This window comes from Pseudochaenichthys georgianus, chromosome 14, assembly GCF_902827115.2.
Source record: "Pseudochaenichthys georgianus chromosome 14, fPseGeo1.2, whole genome shotgun sequence".
In the NCBI taxonomy this organism is placed as follows: Eukaryota; Metazoa; Chordata; class Actinopteri; order Perciformes; family Channichthyidae; genus Pseudochaenichthys; species Pseudochaenichthys georgianus.
In genome coordinates, this window is record NC_047516.1 from 36,773,336 (window position 1) to 36,796,772 (window position 23,437).

The 23,437-nt window shown below is 41.6% G+C and overlaps 2 protein-coding genes across 2 annotated transcripts; both read right to left on the bottom strand.

Moving 5' to 3' along the window:
- Positions 1 to 1,375: 1,375 nt before the first annotated feature.
- On the bottom strand, positions 1,376 to 15,101 carry LOC117459073 (uncharacterized). Its single transcript, XM_034099915.2, has 11 exons — positions 14,738 to 15,101; positions 12,791 to 12,911; positions 9,997 to 10,098; positions 9,868 to 9,904; positions 7,934 to 9,732; positions 7,814 to 7,844; positions 5,864 to 7,638; positions 5,691 to 5,739; positions 3,751 to 5,549; positions 3,602 to 3,638; positions 1,376 to 3,484 (listed from the first exon to the last, which is right to left on the bottom strand). The coding sequence occupies exons 1-11, from the start codon at positions 14,830 to 14,832 to the stop codon at positions 1,962 to 1,964; spliced, it is 7,368 nt and encodes a 2,455-aa protein (XP_033955806.1). The 5' UTR covers positions 14,833 to 15,101; the 3' UTR covers positions 1,376 to 1,961.
- A 1,580-nt stretch (positions 15,102 to 16,681) lies between these two features.
- thap12a (THAP domain containing 12a) lies at positions 16,682 to 23,134 on the bottom strand. The gene is made up of 5 exons (XM_034099733.1): positions 22,940 to 23,134; positions 22,042 to 22,159; positions 19,289 to 19,387; positions 19,150 to 19,186; positions 16,682 to 19,024 (listed from the first exon to the last, which is right to left on the bottom strand). Exons 1-5 carry the CDS (start codon positions 23,023 to 23,025, stop codon positions 17,205 to 17,207), a joined length of 2,160 nt encoding a protein of 719 aa, XP_033955624.1. The 5' UTR covers positions 23,026 to 23,134; the 3' UTR covers positions 16,682 to 17,204.
- Positions 23,135 to 23,437: the final 303 nt, after the last annotated feature.

The window sequence follows — 23,437 nt, forward strand, 5'->3', positions numbered from 1 at the left end:
TCACCTCTTAGCTCCAAAGCTCTTGCCTCTGGACCGACAATTTTTTGGAGCTGGAAATGAAGCGGATTCCGGAGCTAAGAGCCGGCGCAGCTCCGGTGTGAACTGGAAAACCCAGCGCTTTTCAGGCTCTAGCTCCGAGCCGGAGCTGAAAAGGCGCTGGTGTGAAAGGGGCATCAGTGGGCATCAGTGTTAAAGATAAGGTGGCTTCATGTCAACAAACACAAGGTGGATTTATTAACTCAAATGTAGCCCTTTTGTATTATGATTTACATTTTTTTTTTTTAAATGTTGGTAAGTTATATATTCAGTCTAACATTTGATGCTACATTGCCATTAGCTAACTGTTATATGTTAATTATTATACACCTTAATGAAGCCATAGAAAATAAAAGCTACCCTTTTCTCATTTTCAGCACAGTAGCAGTTATTGGAATTCCTCTTATAAAAGGCCTATGCACCACTTTGGAATTTATAGCAAATTATTAACCAACAGAATACACTTGTTCTTTAAACAATTACACATTAACCAAAGCACAATGGTATCAATGGAGCCTGAAAGCCATGATTTGCATTACTGGTGAATACAAGTTAAACCGGTCTCTCTCACATACCCAGCATAACAGAAAGTTTACACTTTGAGGACAAAAGGTGATTTAAAATAAATATTTAACAGGTATCCTGAGATGAAGTAGCAGTTGTATGACCTTAACCAACCCGCCTCTGAACTCACAGCTGATGTTAAGCAGTAAATGAATCATGGGATAATTTATTCAACACATAATGACCTAAGCTAGAGGGAACTGCCAACATTCAGCCAGCAAGCGTGAACACTGGCAGCCTGTTTCAACTTTTCTGTAACTTCTCAAAAATAAAGCAATTTATTTTTTGTAGTTGTGTGTTTGTATTTATCCAAATAGAATTCCTGAAAAATAATAACAGCAAGTGAATATTATCAGCTAGTAAAAACTTGGCATCATTACTAGAATATATCCCTGCAATGATTAAGATTCAACATTTACATTTAATTATCAAATGGGTTCATGTATTTTTAGTGGCACATCTGACCAAAAACAGTCATTTCCTGGAGGCGTCAGCTCTGCAGTCAGCATGTCGTTGTGTCCCTGAGACACTTCACTCCAAAGTGCTCCTGTGGGGAATGTCCACAGTATTGAGTGTGTAAGTCGCTTTGGATAAAAAAAAAAAGCGTCTAACAAGTAGTAACATGTAATGTAATGTAATTTCCCCCGAAGACAAATAACGGCCCACCGGCGCCATCTTGTGTTCATTTACAGACATGACTGCAGACTAAAAAGGTGTAAAAGTCGACTGTGCATCTAGCTTTGAAAAAAAGAACAAAAACGCAGAATTCAAAACGTCTTTTTTGGAGCATTTTATTACTTTTTTGACAAATATATATGAAGGTTTCCTATTAGGGAAACATTCTTTCAAAAGATACGTTTACAGCAAATTCAATCCTGCAAAGAGACAGGAAACATGATAAATCAGCAGGAGACATGATGGGGCTAACCATTTCTATTTGTGCCCAGGAAAGGTAAGGGTGCAATTTAATTATAATGATTTCATGAGAGCGATATAGAAGTCAGTTACCTCCAATGGGACATTTTCAACATCAGAATTATCATGATACATGGGGTGAATTTATCGTTTCGCATCAAGGCACACAAGCAATGCTTTTTTTTTTGCCAAGACATTGGTCCCATTGGGCAGTACAACTGTACAGACTACAGAATAAAAAAACAAAACATAACAGGGCTTGGTTTGCAGTATAACAACAAAAAGAAATCTCAAAGAACTTTAAATCAGTAATGTACACAGCAATATTGAGTTTAGAACTCGGGACCTCAACAAGTCTCGAGAGAGATTAGTTCTTAAGTGTGGTGACGGTGATATTTAAAACAAATTGCTCAAATCTGCTGCCCGCCACGGAAGACCTGCAACTCTTACAGAGGGTGTAGCTCAGTGAGAGAGCGCTTCTCCTGCAGTATGAATTCCGGTAAGCTTCTCTTTCCCTGCCTGAAGTTGCTCTCCTTCCTTGAAAACGGCAGAATGACCTGGAGTCTGAGGAGAGTTTCAATGTTACTGAAACCTCTAATCTGTGACGTCTTGAGCGTATCGAGCACAGTGGTTGGGAGGTAGCCTGCCAGGGGATCCAACCATTTCTCCCTCCACAACTTCATCTCAGACTGAAGAGAGACTTGATCTGGCAAGTCCTCCTTGTACAGGCGGAACACAAGACCACTCAGAATGTTGGTTTCTACTTTGGACATTGCGTAAGGCACAATCTCCAGACACTTCAAGGTATCCAATACCTTTTCCGTGAAGAGGTCGTCCATTTCGGAAATCGAGTGCTCTACAAGCTTCATGCTTATTGATTCTTTGTAAAACTCACTCAAAGGCTCGAGAAGCACTGAATGCAACATCGCTACATGGAGTTTAGAAGCCAGCGCGGTGGCTTCCTCAAACCAGGCCTTGTGATGGGTGGCAATATCACTCTTCAGTCGACTGAGGGACGCTTTCAGATCAGACAAATTATTCACAGCATGTAACATATCTAAAGGTTTGCCCTGAAGAGACTGACTAAGCTTTGTAGTTACTCTCAAGATGTTCTTCTGCACCACTGTTGATAGGATGAACTCAAAGTTTCTGACCGCATCGAAAAACTGTGAAGCTTGCTGCTGGTCTGAAGCACTTCCCTCTCCTTTCAGCTCATTCAGACAGAGCATGACAGCTTCTAAAATATCTACCATCACCTCGTGCATCACATGGCTCTTGTCCCAATTCTTGATGAGTTTGTCCCTCAGCTCGTTGCCCTTTACCTCATCCTGCTGGAACACGTGAAGGATCACGTCTTCCAGTTTGTTCTGGCGTTCCACATCCTCAGTGAGCCAGTACAATATTTTACTTATGAGAACTGCTCCGTCTGCTGCTTCCTCAGGGGGAGACGATCTAGCCAGCCATACATTAAGAGACAAAGCCGAGCTGACCGTTCTGACAGCCTGGGGGTATTTCTTAGCTATAGCTAAACTCACAGCCCTCATTTGAGCTCCGACTTCCCCAACACTCAGCAAGGCCTGGCCTCTACAGTACTCCATGTTGAGACCCCACTTCTCTGAAAGGGCCGCCTCAATCGAATCTGCAACAACAACTGGGTCTTCACCGAAAGGGATGAAAGCTAGTGTTTCCTCACACTGGATGTCTTCTTTGTTTAAGTACCTGATGCACAACGGGACATAGATCTCACCATCGATGTCAACAGCCTGCTCAGTAATAAATGTAAAGAACTGCGAGTCCCAGAGTTCCTTCAGGATTTGTTCCCGCATTTGTGGGTCGTAGAAAGACACTGCTTCTCTTGGTCCTTGTACGACCTCCAATACGATGTGCCCATCAGCCGATGTCACCTCCCCATCAGCAGGCTCCAGCAGTAGAATGGAGGCGTCTGTTGGTGCTGCCGCTTTAATGCCTCCTGATTTTAAAATAAAAATAATGTTAATGCCACAAAGTTAATTATTATTGATCATCTTATGATTACAATCAAATCCATTGTAATTATTGATAATCAAGTCGCCATAAATGGACTTACCATTGTCCAACTTCAGTCTTTGCAAAGTTCCCATCACCTACAAAATATGTAGTCTTATTAGAATGGCTCAAAAGAATGCTATTAACTATGTTAACTTAAACAACATGATGAATCAACAAATAACAATCTTAAAACCATTTGAAAGGTACCTGGGAGAGACATGGACTGCTCTCTGGGTCGACCTCAATGCACTTCTCAATGACCTCGGGCAGTCTCTGCAGAGTGGTGCAGTGAGAGAGCAGCACCACATGATCCACTCTGCTGCCTTTGCATACAGTGCTTTTTAACAGATCCCTCATGGAATTCAAAGTGGTCTTCATCAGGTCCCACTCCATACTGACACTAGGCAGCACAGCTACTAGCCTTAGCAGTGAGGTCACCGTTGGGTGGCTCTTTGACTCAGGATGCACCAGTGTTTCAGCGATGGACGATGGCGGAGCAGCATCCTGGTACTTCTCACTCCAGACGGCGGCCCATGCGTTGATTTCCTGCTCAGCTGCCTCGGGGTCAGAAACATCTGCCAGGTAGAGGCTGAACGGCTTGTCTGTGGCCTCGGGGGGAATGGTCTGGGGGTTGCAGGAGGGCAGTAACGACAGGACCGACAGGGCCTTCAAGTGGCTGTCAGAGAAGCTGTACTTCATATCGTGGATGAGACTCCCGAGGAGAGGGACGCTCAGATTCTCCCTGTAATAGATCTCAGGAGATTCATAGCTGTTGGCTTCCTCGGAGAAGTACACGTGTTCAGGAGCTACCTTGATTGCTAGCTGGAATGCCTGCTCAAACCAAGTGGAGTGCAGAGTGCTCACATTTACTAACATTTTGTCAAGAGTGTCAATGATCGAGGGGATCTTCTCCACTTCACAGAGAATGTCAGCAGGGTTTCCACAGCGGAAGACAGTGCTACAGTTACGAAGAGGAGCGCAAGCATTCTTTAAAATCACAAGGGTGACGATGAAGTCCATGTTCCTCAGAGCAGTGGAGAGCACTTGAGCATGCATGGACTTTGCTCCCGTGGCACTAGAGCTCACAGCATCGAGGCAGGTGAGGACGCCCTCCAATGTGTCAGCAAGCAGGTCAAAGAAGTCCTCTCTCTTTTTCCACCTCGAGCAGCATGTTTCTGGGAACTCATCGAGAGCCTCTCTCGGCATATTCAAAAGCCCGTCAACAGCCAGTGCCAGCTGTTCCTCCAGTAGAGGAGACTCATCGAAGAACAGCAGCAGGTCTTCTGTGATATCCAGCATTCTTGCTACTGAATGGCAAGGCACACTCCCTGCCAGCCAATGGGCAAGGCCGCATGACTCACTGGGTGTCACAACAGAGAGCGGATAGCTCTGGAGGAAATCCAAAGACATTTTCTTCAGGCTTTGATACCCGGAGCCCAGGTGCATGAATGCTTGTCCCCGACATTGAGACATGGGCACGCCCCAGTCTTCAGTGAGAATCTTTGCGAGGTTATTCGCTTGTGTCTCAACATGACGGTTTTCATCAAATGGTAAGAAACCCATCAACTCCACTTTGGGAGCAGATTCTCCCACATACCGGATAAAAACAGGCAGGTGCGTCTTGTCAGCAATTCTCACAGGTTTGTCTGTGATAAGTGAGAAGAACGGCGATTCCTGTATTTCCTTGAGTATGACATCTCTGATTCCATTTATGAGGAGGTTCACCATTTCATCATCCCCTATCGATGGTGTGCATTTGCTCTCGTTTCCAAACCAGTGGCACAGGCTGAGCTCCTGGATGAAATGCTCTCCATCCTCTTCCGAGAGGTCAGAGAGACTGACATTCTTCTTCCCCAGTAGTGTGGCCAGTTTGAATACTGTCGCCAAACTTTGACGATTATCTCCTGAGTGGCCATTCTCATCTGCGGTTTTCATCTCGTGGTCCTCAATCTTGTCAAGAGATTGCTCAATTATAGGCTCTTCAGTTTCCTCCTTGACACAGTCACCTAGATATTTCAAAATAAAGCAGAAAAGAAAACAGGAAATGGTTATTACTACAAGTTACTTTCTATAACTTAGTATGGACATGGTATATCTATGTTGTCGCTAATGCATGCAATAAGAGTAGGATCTCTAAATAGCCGTACCTTCCATGTTATTTTCGGAGTTCCTGATGAGATTCTTGGATTCCTTGTCCTGTGAATATATACCAAGAAAAATAAACATTAGTCTGATGTTCAAACAATATAGAAATTAGGGATAAAAAAACAACGAATAAATACTTGCTGCCATTTTTATGAAATAACAAAAAGGTATGTACCAGACAAATGCCCTCCAAGGCTTGCGGAGTAACCTTCAGACACTGGGTCACCATGCGGTCCAGGTCTCTGCTGAAGTCCGTGCCCACCTGCAGCATAGCCAGGCACTGGGACCTGACCTTGGGGTTTGTATTTCTCAGGTACTCTTGGAACCTCTTGTGGCGCATTATGACACCGCAGTCCTCCAGTGCTGTGCTGGGAAGCACCGACATGATCCTCAGCAGGGCGTTGATGTTGCCAAAGTACTGCATGAGTGGGAGACGCAATGTGTGGAATATTGAGCCTGGTACGGTCACAGATGCAACTTTGGTCTTCCATGTTACCCTCCAACAGCAGAGCTCTGTGAAGAAGTTGTCAGCATCAGGGAGATCTCGGCTGTAGAGAGGGGGCTTTGACTTCAAGCTCTCAAACATGTAACTCACGGTGACCGAGCACGGAACCAGGGAGAGGAAGTTAAGAGCTTCTTTGTGGTCCTCTGAAAAATGATCCTTCACTGCATTGATAAGGTTATCCACCAGGGGCACACTCAAGCCATCTTTGTAAAAACCAACTGGCTTCATCATCCCGTCTCTTGGCATTGCGTTTTGGCAAGCATCAGGCACTTCGATCTGCACTCTGAGACTCTGTGCCATTGCACAGGCCTCGTCAAACCAGTTCTGATGAAACACCTTCATGTTGGTTTTTACTCGGTTCAGCGTGGCCACAATACCAGCGATTTGGCAAAGCTGGGATGCGGCACTGAAGTGGTCCTTCTGGAGACCTGCACTCAGCTCTTTGGTGAAAGAGGAAGCATTCTTCAAGACCACCATGGCAATGATGAAATCAAATTCCATCACTTTGCGGAGGAGGGCCCCAGCCTGGTCGGACACAAAGGCTTTCCATCTCTGGGGGTTATTTTTGATTTTCTCCAGACATTCGACCATGGGCTCTAGCATCTGCACAAACACCTCATAAGAATCGTGGTTCTCCTGCCAGAGAGCACAGAACCTCCCCTGTAACTCTTGGACCTTCTCATAGCTCTCTCTGAGACCAAAGGCTATCACATGGTCCAGCTGTTTCTGGAGAGTAGCACTGCTTCCAAAAAACATCAACACCTCTTCAAAGGTATCCAGGGCTCTCTTGATAGCAGGCACTGGGATGGATTTTGACCACCATGTGTTGAAAGAGTAGCAAGAGCAGTGCGTGCTTATAGCAAGAGGATGAGTCTCCTGGACTTTGCAGGCAAATGCTTTCAGCTTGTAAGAAACATCCCCAGAGCCTAGGTATGCCTGGCCTCTGCAGTTATTCAAATCAAGATTCCACTCAACGGTTACTATTTCCAGAAGACGCTGTCCCATGTCATCACAGTCAAGATCTGCCTCGAGGAATCCCATCAGCTCTAATCGCATCACATCAAAGCTGTCCACGAACCTCAGGAACAGTGGAAGGAAGTCTTTCTCTCCAAACTTCACAACGCGGTCGATGAACAAGGAAAATAATGAAGTGCCCACTTCCAAGAGGATTCCCTCCCTGACAGCCTTCTCGCACACAGTGAGAACTTCCTTCATTTCAGACTTGGTCACATACTCGACCTCTCCTTCCTGAGCAGAAGCATCACCCTGTGGCCTGCTGTGACTGCTGTATGCAGACGTCACTGCAGTCTGCAAAGCAGATTTAAGAGCATCTCTATCAGTCTCTGCACACTTCAGCTCCACAAGCCTTTCAGCATCCATCTCTAGGTTTATGAACTGTAACTCTTCTTCCGTGTCCTTTTCAGCGTGGTTCCCATGGGACGCACCTGAAATGAGAGGTAAATAGGTCTTACAGCTAAATACTTCAATACGAAAAGCATTTACTTCCAAGACATTTTAAAATATATTGTCCTGTTTTAAGCTTAAAATAACCTTCCCTGAAATGTTTACATTATGTGATGGAATGGTTGCACGGTTAACGTAACTTTAAAGTCATCTCACCTCTGGATTGCTTTTCCTTTGTGTCATCATCCTGTAACAACACACACAAAGTACATTGTCATTTCAGGTAGAACATTTATTTTAGAGCAATACAATTCCTGCTTTTCAAAATCCACTAACCGTCTGCAGCAGTTTCAGGATGTCCGGGTGCTTCTGGACATATGAATCCACGATTTGTTCAACATTGAAATGCACATCTTGGTTCACGTAGACATATGCCATGCTGCATTTTCTTTGGTCTTCCGGTGTGTCTTTGAGGTAGGAGTGGCACCTCTCCAGTACCATGTGGTACTGCCCGTACACATCTGCCTCTGCATTCACACATGGAACCGTGCCCAGCACGCGCAGCAGGCTCTGCACATTCGGGTAGAAGCCGATGTCTGGAATCTTGAGCGTAGCGAACACTGTGGTTGGTAAGATCCTGCGCTTGCTCGCATGCTTCCACTTCACTTCCCAACAACCGAGCTCTTCGTAGAATGTGTCAGGCCTTGCAAGGTTGTTCAAGTTGGCGTCTGCTACTTTATCCCTGCGAATGCTGAAATTGTGGTCAGCCATGTAAGACGGGACTAACGAAAGCCATCGGAGAATCCTCACCATCTCTGTGCTAAACACTCTCTTCACTTCTGCAACAAGATACTGCAAGATGGGCCGGCTTAGGGTCTCCCTGTAAAAGTCCTCCAGTGGCGTTTCGGTGGCGTTTCCTTGGTCCACCTCTGGTTTGGTGACCTCCACTCCAAGCTTCTTTGCTCTGCCAACTGCATCGGAAAACCACTTCCTGTGGAATATTGCAAGCTCCTGCTGGTATTTGCTTACCAGCTTTAAGGCATTGGAAATGGTGTACTGCAACGTACTGCTGATGCTTATTATTCCCCTGAGACTGGAGTTGAGTATGCTCACACAACAGAGGGTGTTCTTTAGAGCAATAAGTGTGATGATAAAATTGAAATTCTTCAAAACGGGTTTGAGCTTGGCCATCTGTTCAGCAGTATCTTCATCTACCTTTGAAATCATCTCGTTGATGCAGTTCAGGAATGGCTCCAGGATGTCCAACATGGTCTGGAAGGCATCCGTGCCATATTCCCAATTCTCACTGACAGCTGCCTTGATCCGGTCTACTTCCCCTTTTATATGCCCATATGTCATCTGGATCTTTCCCTCCAATCTTTTCCACAGCTCTGGGGTTCTCCTGAGTAACGAGGCCACCTCCTCTACAGTGTTGGCAACATTTTGAATCGAGGGAACAGGCATGCAGCGAATGATCCATATGTTGAAGGCATATGGGTCACTTGGTGACAGAACTACTTGTGGGAACTCCTGCAGAATCTTTGAGGTCAGGTCTCGCATTTTCTGACACATGTTGCCAGTCACCAGATAGGACAGTCCTCTGCAGTGCTCCATCCTCAGCCCCCACTTGTTTCGCAACTCTGCGAGAAGCACGTAAAACAGGTTATCTGAATCCATGTCACATGGTAAGAACCCAATGAGGTGCTTTTGCGGGAACCCATCTACTGTGACGGACCTGACGAACACTGGGATCTGATCCTTCCCCTCTATACTGGTCACATCCTGAAGCAGGATGGAAAAGAATCGTGCCTGTCGGAGGCTGTTTTGGATCTCCTCCCGCATGAGGTCTTCACTGAACTGGAGAATTTCTTTCTTTTCAATTTTCTCCACACAAATACGATTGAGAGCCTGCTGCCCCCTGGAACCGCTGATTGGCTCATTGGTGATGTTTGAACCATTTATGCTGAATCCAGTCAGTGCCAGGATTTCTTTGAAATAGACTTTTAGAGTCTCTTTTGCTTTAGAGCTAGCTACATCCTCGGGTGTTTGGTTCTCCGTTTGCAGTTCATGCAATTCAGTGTTGTCTTCAGGATCGTCTAGCCTCTCCTCACACACCTCTGTTGCGGCCGTGTTTTCTGATGGAAAAATATATATATAAAAGGCTGAGGTGATTTTAAATGCTAACCATATAAGTGAATACATATTCACAACAGGGTCTGTTTCATTCTAACATACATAAACCAAAACTCTTGAATAACAAGTTACTGTACCTTTTGATTTCTTCACATAGCCAGTTTCCTCTTCAGACTAGAAGGAAGCAAATTAGCGATTTTAATATTTAGTCTCTTAGTGTCTAAAATGTGTAAAAGATTTTTGAAAGATTGAACAAAAACACTTACAGGATCTCTTGCTCGTTTCCTGTTGCAGGTTGATTGATTATTCACAGGTGAGTCAAATATTGTTGGAACAGCATCGTCCCTTAAGACACAACTGGAGGCGCTCTGGTAAACAAAAAGCAGAAGATCACACTTTTATCTCAATATTCTATGTGAAATGGGGAGATTCATATGAGGAAGATAACTAAAGATACATTGGGCCTGGGCCTCACTGGGTATCAAATAAGAAAATGACTACAACATGTTTACATTAACAAACTAACCAAATCGTTTTTATACTGTTTGAAAGGAAGTTGAATAGATAATTGAAAATCCCTAAAATAATACCCATTACCGGTATATATTATAATGTATTATTATTTCCCCCTTGTGTAAGAACAAAAGACACATTAGAAAACACTGGTTCAACATCACAAGCTTCCCAAACATAGGAGATGTGTCTTAGCTGTTGTATTAAAGTGCATTAGATTTCTAAGGTGTTGCTAATAAACAATGTGGTATAGGGCTGCACGGTATTGAAAAAAACTGACATCGCAATGCCACGGTATATATTGCGTTTTTTTAACCTGTTAAACCCCAAAGTCCCGGCGGGTACTTTACTTTTTTTTTCACGACAGTGTCTCAGGGGATCGTAATATTTAAGAACCTATTAATGTGTTATACCAGATTAACGGAAATAATCTCAGCTAATTGACGATACAAACCATTTTTACCAAAACAAAACACAAGTCTCATAAGAAGCATCTCAATGACCCCTGAGCGAAAAATGCAAACGCACTTTGGCACAGAACTCAAGATAAAAGTACCCTTATTACTTATCGTAGCTGCACATACAAGATATCCAATTAAAGCTGAGGTTCCACAGATTATATAGGTATATAGTATCATCACTGAGTGATCCGAACTCGGACAGGGGAAGCAAACACAGACATCACAACACGTACCTTTACGTAGCTTCCAGGGGAGATCGTCTCACCGTAGCTGTCAATCTGATCAAAAGACGTGTTCAATGGCATTAAAACGAGAAAGAAAAAACTCGACTGAATCGGTTAATCCATAGGTTTTTAACGTCTCTGTATAAAAAAATGATTTAATTTATAATCCATAATTCCATTTGTATGTAAATATCGCAGAGCAAAAGTTAGCTGCTAATGGTAGCCACGGTCTTGTCTATGTGGCAGTCTAACACACACATTACCAAATAAGGAGTGAGAGTGACACGTAGCCAAAACCGGAAGCTGCATACACTCTGGTGGCTACCATTAGCAGCTAACTGTTGTGCTCCGATTTTTACATAAAAATGGAATTATGGATTATAAACAATTGCTTCAAAGCCACAGATACATTATCAACCTATGGATCAACCGATTCAGCCGCGTTTTTTCTTTCTCGTTTTAATGCCATTGAACACGTCTTTTGATCAGATTGACAGCTATGGTGAGACGATCTCCCGTAAAAGGTACGTGTTGTGATGTCTGTGTTTGCTTCCCCTGTCGCGAGATCGGATCGCTTAGATACTATACTTAAATAATCTGTGGAGTCTCAGCTTTAATCGGATATATTGTATGTGCAGTTTCGATAAGTAATAAGGGTGTCTTTATTTTGAATTCTGTGCTAAAGTGCGTTAGCATTTTTTTTTTTAAATGAATAAAACCGCACGTCCCTGCGGTGTGAATATCGCACATGCGCATACCGCGGTTATCGCCATGACACGGTATATCGTTCAGCCCTAATGTGGTATGTTTATCACCCAAGGAAACAAAGACACCATCTTTATCAAAATAGCTGAACCAGGGTTTTGCACAGTGACCTGTACGCCTGCTGGGACGGAATAAAACCCAAGCTCCAGCATCAGGGATGTCTTTTTTAGATGTTCTTCTTTTAACTAAAGTGTATTACATAAGCAGCTAACTCTATTTAGGAGTAACTTAGTTCCTAGGTTGTGTGTGTATCAAGAGTGAGCCTGTCCTGTTTGCTTACTAAAATAAGCACTAGTGGTGGCATTTTCACAACAACTTTAAGATATAAATACTAGGGCCGGGACTTTAACGCATTCATTAAGATTAATTAATTACACAAAAATGTACGCGTTAAAAAAATTAACGCATTTTAATCGCACTTATTTTTTCACAGCGGAACGTTTCTCACTGGATGAGTTTCAGGCGTACCGATTATACTGGAGCACCAACTAACGTTCATGACTTCAGCATGGGACTTCAAACAACAACAAACCACGGTGAACAATAGTCAAACATGAACGAACAAGCTGATGAGACCGCTTTGGTCGGCCCCGTGGATGGGACATTTTGTTTTAAAAAACGGACGGATGGAAGCGTCGATAAGAGCACGGTTGTGTGCAAATTATGCAAAAAATAATTTGCATATCACCGCAGCACATCAAGCCTAAAGTATCACCTAAATGCAAAGCATGTAGCAGCTAGCGTGGACGTTAGCCCGACTCCGAGTGCAAGGAACCACACCCTGACCCAACCCACACTCAACCAGTTGACTGGTTTCAGGGCCAGGATAAGGAAGTCCACGTCTGAGAGAATAACCAGCTCCCTGGCTCACTGGATGCACTCGACTGTAGACCACTTGGAGTCAAATCCATGTGAAAATTGCTTCTCACTGTTCTCAGGTCAAATATGTATATTTGATTAAAAATGCGATTAATTTCGATTAATTAATTACAAAGCCTCTAATTAATTAGATTAATTTTTTTAATCGAGTCCCGGCTCTAATAAATACATATTATTATTATGATGAACACAAAAAGGACAATATATCTTCTTCTTACCTGATAAGAGATGACAGCGGGCTCAAAGTGCTTTGCACACAGTTTGTACTGCCTGTTCAGCTCCTCCGGAGGCTCTGATACCAGGTCTGGGCGATGACAGTTGTGCAACCATTGTTTGCATCTGAAAAATACAGAGAGAACGTGCATAACTTTCATGTGTCACAACCACAGACTCAATCATTTCAAACTAATTCAACATGCATTACATCTGTACTCTAAATATCTGAAATGATGACGTGACAAACAGACTCCCTTGAAAAAGAGATCTATGATCTCAATGGGACCAAGCTCGAAGGTTGGTCAAAGTGTTTGCTTGAAGGTCAACTGTTCATCGTGACTCACCAGTTTAACATTGGTGAAGCTTTACATGACTAAATCTTAACTCTAATATTCTTTCTAACCCAAAGACAACGGGACTTACAGACCACTTATTAGATTGTTTGGTTATGAAACATCCATCGTATGTAACTATAGATGTATGGTTATGACAAATTAAAAGGCAAGAGAAATTCACCCAAAGCAGTAGACTTATAATACATTAAAAAGCCATAATTGTCTTATTTCAGAGCATAAAATATGCTTACTGAGCAAAAACAATGAGGTTGATTGAAAACAGACACTATATGATGCCCTTGGTCCAAACCACTGCTGCTCAAAACCCTTCTTTAATGACTATTTCCAAACATTTATAGTCAAACATAACATGCGTACACAACCGATCTGATACACCCAGGGATTCTGCTTTGGTCAGCTGCACTTGCAACAACTCTGCCTGTGTTGCAAAATAAAGGGAAGAACTGAGTTGGGAGTGACTGCTCAAACGCCTTCTCCATTCCACACAAGTCCTTTGCATTCATTCTAATAATTGGACTATTCTCAATTCAAATAACTTTATTGGAATGAACAAGTCATGTTGTTGCCCAAGCATCTTACAACATATTCAAATATGAAATGTAAAGCTGTCACATATGCAAGTAATATATTCCCACTGATGCAGTTCTTTCGTTAAATGTTGTACAATACACTACCATTTTCAACGCTGAGTTTAATTTAAAAGTAATCTCTCAAATTATTTGTATGGAAGCATGCTCAGAAAAGGGTGGATTAAAGCAAATAAGGTAACTTAACTATATGTAACACACAATACAAAGTGGATGCCAGATTAAAAAAGAGCCAACAGAGCAAAGGAGGGGAACAAATACTAACTCTTGCAGGAATGGATGTAAAAAAAGGTTCACACCCGTTGCTCTGATACTGTTAAAATGCTAATCTGCAGCTGTCATGCCGAATCATAGTCCTTCCATGTATTACATTGTATGCAACATAAACACATTCATTTGTACGAGACAATTTAAATCTCAAAGTTAAACAAAAAAAAACAGGATAGAAAGGAAGGGGGCGCTAGACTGCTGTTTATTCACCTGATAAAAGTACGTAAATAAAGTTTCACCTGATATTGTTTACAATGAGGTGTGTTGCAAAATGACTATGTGTGTAGTGTGCAGTTTAGAACGCAATAGCGTAAATTAGCACTTTCAATGCGTTGTATTTGAATTGAGCTGAATTGCCAGTGTTGCTAATGTTACCGCACTATGGAGACGGTAGGTGTCGTGTACCGATGGCGATTTAAATTACAGCACAAAAAGTTTTAAACTATGGTTTATCTTTGTTTGCGACCTAACCAAACACATATATGAAGTGAATATCAGCTAATATCCAACGTTAGCGTCGGTTGACCGAGACTGAATGAAAGAACGGAGTGTATTTCACACGGACTTTTCTTTCTAGAGTAACGCTAGTCTGCGCCATTTTCGACAGAGTTGTGTCACTGTTAGCCATGATGTTAGGCTAACGCCAATGCTAACAGTGGCTAGCTAACACATTCATTTTGAATGCTCAGTGGCTCGTTTTTCACCCACATCCCAATGAAATAAGCACAACTCTTACCGATCCAGATCCAAAGGAAAGCTGAAAAGTGGAGGGGAGTTTTCGGAATCCCCTCGCTGGTAATCACAGTTGGCTGCGGCGCAGCAGTCAGTCATTTTGAACTGCAATGTTGCTAGCTAGCAAGTTAGCTAGCTTAGCTGGCGGTTGCAAGCTGGCAAGCCTACTGTGAGCAAACCTGCTGGAGACTCTACAGAGCCATGCCTTGGGCAAAAGCTGCAACCAACGCACTTGTATTTCAACGTATTTTTTCGCTTAATGTCTCTTTGGTAAATTAATAAACCACTGATTCCATGCTTTAAAAAAGTTGATGTTGCGTGTTGAGCCAAGAGTCACCGAAAGCGTGTTATCCTATCAACCAGGAACTGGTCCGTGTAGTACAAAATGTTCACCAGCAGAGGGCAGAATCGCACCCTCACACTGTGTCAAAGAGTTTACTCGACAAGATAGTTAATATCCTGTTCTGGTTCTATTTCAACCGAGAGATAAGTGCAAGGGTGTGTTTTTAAATGTTATAGTATGCAGCACCAAAGCAATATATTGCGGAACGTGCATGCATATTCCATAGTATATTCGCAAAATGTATAATTTTCTATACGTGTATCTATGTTGTGTTTATGTGGGTTTGTACATATCAACACAACTCAAGGATTATATAAAATGGCAGGTATACGCTCTTTGCTTTGTGTAGTTTATAAAGGATATTGCTTTTCGCTGAAGAAACAGCATCAACTTTGTTTGTGTTTCAATCTTGGTCTGTGTTAATTGAATTTATTATAAACATAGCTCTCACTGTTACGTTGATATCTTGTAGTGCAGCCGTACTCTTGGATTGATTTCATACTCTTTGATTTCGATGTGCAGCTTCCTCTGCACATATTTTGTAAAGTAAGATTTGGTTCATTTCCCTCTTACTGTTTTCCACCACAGATCCCGGATACGCACCTTGCCTATTATTCGGTAGATCATTTCAATCTCGGACCATGTGTCCTAAATCCCATTTAGCGCACTTTTCGACCATCTGTAAATTCAAATGAATTTAACTGTGTCCATGTAGGTTTGATCATACATTAAAGTATTTTTGTTTTCATGTTTCTTGGCAGAAAATAACAGAGTACACTGACTGGAATCTACTGTGTAATGAGTACGGAGTTTGTTGTTAAATATGTGTTTCTCTGAATACAACTTTCAGTTATACTAAAAACATTCACTGGCTATGGTCTATTGTTTTCTCTTAGCGACATTTAGGGATACATTGACTTGCCAGTTTATTACAAAAAGAGTACACAACAGAACACAGCCCAGCACTGGAATACAAAATGACATGCAGCTATCATTACTTTCATTTAAATCTACAGATGTGATAACATTAAGAGTTGCACTTTTAAAACAATTCACTTGTATTTACATTTAAATTGAAGATCACCCTTCTAAAAAAATGGAGGGCAACCACTGCAAAATATGAATATATAAAAAGTGTAGGCATTCTAAATGGTTGTGGTCCTTAATCATAAAATATGTATTTTACACCTTACACTACATTTGAGTCTCAGCGCAGACTGACTCAGCTCTTCAGACCCACGAGCAAAATGGATAGTGACAGATACTGACAGGGGTGAGCTAAGAGCTGTGGGTCTTCAAGCATCACACTACTAACTAACCATGGACCCCACACTTAGGTGAATCATTCTCATGAAACATCCTTACTAGTTCATTATAGGCACTGCCCTGGCTGTGCTAGTTGGTGTGTTTCACAAGAGGGAAAATCAGTTTAAGTCCTGAGCAAAAAACGTAATTTAAATGTGTTCCTATTCATTGGAAGGAATGTTCTACCAAGTTTAGTTTCTATATAGGTATTGTACGTTTTTGTTTGAAAACATACCCTTTTTCAACAAAAAAAGTGAGATAAACAGAGACAAAATACTCACACTTAGAATGAAGACTACAAAAGGTTATAAACAAGCTCTTTATTAACAGGTTTACAGAAGGATGTAAAGCTGACCCCTTATCCAACTCTGCTGTTCACTTGGTGACAGAGCAAAAACACGTTGACAAAGCCAAGACAAGTATACACTCCTACCTAAGGTAACAAACTATTACAATTATTTTAAGAGTTGAGGAATGGACTTGGATAGCTGGTATCATGACTCATTTGAACCCTGGCAGGTCTAGAGGATGTGAACAGAGTGGCTAATACTGGAAACATAACAAGAAAAGAGTATAGCAAGGACTCGCATCGTGAAAAAAAAGAAGAAAATCACAGATGTTGGTGTTTATTACTAAATTCACGACACTTTGCGAGCCAGTCTCTCATTCATTTACATTCGAAAACAATAAAAAAACAAGCTATAAAAGATGCTACTTCAGTATAATGGCTCAAGTAGTACAAATATGTAAGTAATAACACAAATAAAGTGGTATGACTCGTTACAAAGCTGTGCGTAATCTGTCCGGAGGCTTCACTACCAAATCACAGAGACACATCCTCCCTGTCAGGGTATGTCTTCATATAGACCTCAACCATTGAGTCCAGATCATATGCTACATCACAGTTTATGTTCAAAAGAGCGACACTTTGTGATTTGAATTGGTCAGGCGTGTTCTCCATGTACATCTGGAAGCGCTTGTACGCCACATCACAGCTGTCCTCCAGAGTCAAGGTAGGGATGATGGCGATCAGCCTCAGAACTGCGAGCATGTTCGGGAAGAACTTCACATCGGCCAGCTGCAGCGTTTCCTGGAGATTGGTGGGGAAAGTCTCGCCTTTGCCCCTTTTGCTCCATTTAACCCACCAACAGTGCATCTCGGCGGAGAGGGTTCCTACATTAGGGATGGAGTTCTTAAACACTTGCAGACTCTCTTCCTCAGGTTCAGTAGACTTGTGCTGCTCTATGACGGCAGGGACCAGGGACAGACATCTCATAGCCTTCAGGTGGTCCTCACAGAAGAGAGTATCAATTTCTCTGATGACATGCTCCACTATGGGAACAGACAGGTGCTCCTTGTAGTAACTCTCCGGCCGAACAGCTCCAGATTCTGACTGGTGCTTTCTCAAGTAAGACCGAGGAACCTTAATTGGGATCTCCATCGCAGTGGCTAGGTTAGTGGCCTCGTCGTTCCAGAACTCGTGATAAACATCAATATTGTCAGACACTTCCTTCAGGGAGTGCAATACAGCTTTTAAACTCGCTGCGGCAAAGTGGATATCTGATGCTTTGCCTTGCAGGTTCCTCCCGAAAGCTTGTGTCAGTGTCAGAGTGTTTTTCATCACAACCAGAGCCATTACGAATTCAAAATCAACTAGTGCTTTTGAGATCTCTAAAGCGTTGTGTGTGACTTGATCGTTCCACCTCATGTCCTCGTTGTCATGAACACTGTCCACACAGAGTAACAATGCCTCTAGGATTTCCAAGGCCACCTCAAACGCATCATGTCGTCTGGTCCAGCTGGTTCCACAGATCTCCTTCAGCTCCTTGGCTCTCTCTTCTTTGTCCGGGTAGAAAATCGAAATGGCATGCTCCAACTCCAACTGCAGTAGAGTGGACTCACTAAAGAATGACTCAATCTTCTTCAAGGTCGACAAAACAAGCTGAACCCCTGACAAAGCCATTCCATTTGCCAGTACCAGGTTCAATGTACGAGTAGATCTGGGTGTAAGCATTGCCATTGGATACCTTTCTAACAATTTGGCAGAAAATGCTTTTAGTTTACCTAAATGTGTCCCAGAGCAGGAGTGGGCTTGACCTCTACACTGCTCCATATCCAAACCCCAATTGTCTGTCATTTCAGAGAGAAGTTTCTCTGCTAAGGCCTCTCCGTGTCCTTCGAAGGACAAAAATCCAACAAACCTCTCCTGCTGGCAGTTAGACTGGTCCACAAAACGGAGAAAGACGGGGAGGAACCATTCTCCTGAGATCTTCACCAAGTCATCAGTAAGTAAGGAGAAAAAGCCATTTTGTTGAACTTCCTCCACAAGCTTACTGCGGATGTATTTCTCACAAACCTCAACCAGCGGACTGAGCTGAGCTGAGGAGCAGCTCTCTGTATTCGCGTCGTACCTCTTCTTAAGGACCTCATCTCCACAGTTCATGCTATATTCTAACAATGCTTGAAAGTTACTTGACCCAAGGCCATCCTGTTTATTATCGCCGGGCCCTGTCGGAGGAATGCTTTGCTCTCCCAATAGCACAAGAACTTTAAATAAGGACTTAAGATACTCTTTGTGTTCCTCTTCTTCTGGGGGAGTCTGGACATCTTTTTTAGCTGTCTCTGCTTGCGACTTCTTGAGTTCTAAAAAAAGAATATAAAAAACAGGCAAGATAAAATGAGTCAATCATTCACTATGTGTCTAATGTGGGAGTCATTTGTTTCATTGCAAGTAATACATGTGTGTTTGTGTTGATATTTCGACTTACTTTTTCTCCCCTTACTGTCTGTTTCATCATCCTTGGTCTACAATAATAAAAGGCAAATTAAAACGTGATTTAAAAAAATGATAATCTACTTATACAAATGATTATCTCCCATTGATAAATTAAGATGTATTCTACCCACCATTGCATTACTGCGCTTCCCCTGTCCATTTTGAGGTTTGCTCTGTCCTTCAAAGATAGTTGGTATGGCACCATCCTTCAACACTGTACCCTGAGCGTCCTGTAAACAGAGTCAAGGCAGAGAAGTCCATTATACAAACCATATTTAGAACATACAAATAGGACTAATGGACTAACTAGGAATGTGATCTTTTGAGAATATAAAACATTAAAATATTCTTTTAAGATTGATATTGCAACAATATTGTAGGGGCTTTTTTTTTATTGTAAAGGCAAGGCAAGTTTATTTATATAGCACCTTTCAACACAAGGCAATTCAAAGTGCTTTACAAAAAATGAAAGACATTAAGAAAATGGCATTTAAAATCAGTCATTAAAAAGAAAAGCTAATAAAATAAACATTAAAAGAAAAAATACATGGATAAAAGTTACAGTGCCGTTTAAGATATGAATAATTCAATTAAGAGCAGCGACAAAAATAAAAGTCTTCAGCCTGGATTTAAAAGTAGTCAGAGTTGCAGCGGACTTGCAGGTTTCTGGGAGTTTGTTCCAGATATTTGGAGCATAATAACTGAACGCTGCTTTACCATGTTTAGTTCTGACTCTGGGGACAGAAAGCTGACCAGTCCCTGAAGACCTGGATGGTTCATAATTTAGCAGGAGGTCAGAAATGTATTTTGGGCCTAAACCATTCAGTGCTTTATAAACCAGCAGCAGTATTTTGAAATCTATTCTTTGACACACAGGAAGCCAGAGTAAAGACTTCAGAACTGGAGTGATGTGATCCACTTTCTTAGTGTTAGTGAGGACTCGAGCAGCGGCGTTCTGAATCAGCTGCAGCTTTCTAATAGATTTTTTAGTGAGACCTGTAAATACACCATTACAGTAGTCGAGTCTACTGAAGATAAAAGCATGGACAAGTTTTTCCAAATCCTGCTGTGACATTAGTCTTTTAATCCTAGATATATTCTTTCGGTGATAGTAGGCTGATTTAGTAACTGTTTTAATGTGACTGTTGAAACTCAGGTCAGAGTCCATGACTACACCTAGATTTCTGGCTCTATCTGTTGTTTTGCACACTGCAGACTGAAGCTCAGCGCTAACTTTTATACGTTCTGCCTTGGCTTCAAAAACCATTACCTCCGTTTTATCTTTGTTTAATTGGAGAAAGTTCTGACACATCCAGTCATTGATTTGTTCAATGCACTTACTCAGTGTTTGAATTGGAGCATAGTCTCCTGGTGAAATTGTTACGTACATTTGTGTGTCATCCGCATAGCTATGGTAACTTATTTTGTTGTTCTTCATTATCCGAGCCAGTGGTAGCATGTAGATGTTAAAGAGAAGAGGCCCCAAGATGGAGCCTTGAGGAACCCCACATGTCATATTTGTCAACTCAGATGTGTATTTACCTATAGAAACAAAGTTGTTTCTGTCCTTTAAGTAGGATTTAAACCAATTTAGAACTGTTTCCGAAAGTCCCACCCAGTTTTCCTGTCGGTCTAGTAATATGTTGTGGTCAACAGTGTCAAACGCAGCACTGAGATCTAATAATACTAACAATGAAGTTCTGCCACTGTCTGTGTTTAAGTGGATGTCATTAAAGACCTTTACAAGAGCAGTCTCAGTGCTGTGGTTTGGACGAAAGCCTGACTGGAACACATCAAAACAGTTATTTAAATGCAAGAAATTACTCAACTGTTGAAAAACAACATTTTCAATGATTTTACCTAGAAATGGCAGGTTTGATATGGGCCTGTAATTGTTCGTTACTGAAGCATCTAGATTATTCTTTTTTAAGAGCGGTTTAATGACTGCAGTTTTCAGGGCCTGTGGAAAAATACCTGAGTGAAGAGATTTGTTTACTATATGAAGTAGATCTGAGGCCATGCAAGGCAAAACATCTTTGACAGTCGATGGTAGCAAACAAGGCACGTGCGTTGTTTTTGTTTTTGGTAATGATGTCAGAGAAGAACGATTGTCGTGCGTTTTTCAATTCCAAATTATAAAGGCCAAGTCTCTCTTTATAGATTTCAAAGTGAACCTGGAGATTTGTTTTTCGCCACGTGCGTTCAGCTTTTCGACATTCTCTTTTTTCTGTTTTCACGGTCATGGCCTTTCTCCATGGAGATATGTTCTTGCCAGACACTTCCTTTACCTTAGTTGGAGCAATGGCATCTATAACATTTTTAATTTTTTAATTAAAATGATCTACTAGCTCATTTACTGAGATGTTAGCAGGGGCAAGTGTGGAAGAAAAATTCTGAGTAAACATTTCCCTAGTATTTTCAGTTAAATATCACTTTGTGGTTACCTCTTTTTGAACATTTTCTTTTTGAAAATGGCCTTTGATTTGCTTTGATAAATACTAACACAATAAGATTTGTTGATAAATGATTATGAGCAATGCGTATATAATGACTTATTGGGTCATGACAAATATTAAAAGTTTGACATTAACATCATTATTGTATTTCAGCCTTCAAAACCAGAAAAATATTAACCTTTATGCTATTTTATGATATCTACAATCAAACACGATATATAGTCTAATATCACATTATCGGCATATTGCAAAGTCATATTAACTAACTGTTATTCCTGTAACCTATAAAATAACTACATTTTATTCTGTATTGATTGAGGTTGTCGTGAAACAATATACAGGGCAGGACAAAGCCATTATTTGACATTTTAATTGAAGGCCGGGCAATTTGATCCAAAACTCGTGCACATCTTGTAAACACAACTTACACTTTCAACCAAGGATGCTTCAAAATGTTTCCCACACAGTCTGTAGCACTCAAACAACTGCTCTGTTGATTTGTCGCTGAGATCTTGCCTCTGACACTTTTCAACCCACTTCTTGGACCTGAACGGAGGGGATACATACATCCAAAGATACTATTAATTGTCCATACAATTTTGGTTTCAGTTATACATCAATCAGCCAAGGCATGCTTTATTTTACTAAAAACAAGTAACAATGACTAAGATTATAAAGCTAAACAACAAAAGCATATCATGGATATAACAATTCTATAACTAGTGACATTTATTTATTTTGTAGATTAATATGGGAGGCTAACATGAGCCAAACCTCCTGTGTACTGTATTAATGAATGATAATGTATGATGCATAATAAAACGACCATGAAGAAGATCTCCTGATGGAACACTCTGTTATCAATCCCACCTGGGCCTCTTCTGCTATAACAAAAGGTTGTAGACGTGCCCTTACAGGAAAAATAAACTAAGTATGTCGTCTACAGATATCATTTACCACAACTGTAGTATTGTATATTTTGGTATGTGTTGTATTTTGTAAATCGGCGTTTGCATAACATGTTCACATCCTCCAAAAGGAATCATGATGTCAGGTGTCTCATGTTTGCAAAAAGCAACGCCACGTGCAACTGTCAACCTTCTGAATTGGTTTTGCAAGTTGAGGTAACTTGATATTGTATGGGTTTAATAAAGAATGCGCTACAGAGCGAAACACAGGCAGGACATATTGCTGAAATATGCCTCGACACTCGGCAAAGTTACCCTCGTTGTATAATGCCGTTCTCTTTTTGACGTACAAAGTAACACGTTGTTGTGGGTAGCTTGAGAGCTCCCCGTTTGCTTTAGCAACATTAGCAATAGTTACCTTTCTGGGTCACAAGGGAACCTGAAGAGGGGCTGGGGGTCGGATTGGCCCCCAGGACAGCCCGGCACAGCGCATTGAACCTGCATTCTGTTTTTGTATCATATACTAGTTTTTTCACTATGAAATCCTTTTCAGATAAGCGAACTACGTCGCTAACGCTAAATTAGCTTTCAAGCTTTGTTGTAGGCCTATAGTAAATTCATTTCCGTCTTTTTCTTTCAAAATAAAACAAATGCACTTTGCTTTTTACAAAATGTTCTAATGTATCACAAGTTATTGTCATAAGCCCTATGAGAAAAATGCGTACGAGAACTAGGCTTGTCAATTCTAAATCAACTAGTGTATTCTTTTTGATTTTGGTTGGAATTTTGATTTTATTTTGAAGGCACATTCTTGCAAGTGAAACATTTTTTTGTGAAGCGTGATGTAGGTCCAATTCCAAAGCACACCCTACCCACTCCCACTCCGTGACGGAATGAACTCGGTGGCGGGGTGATA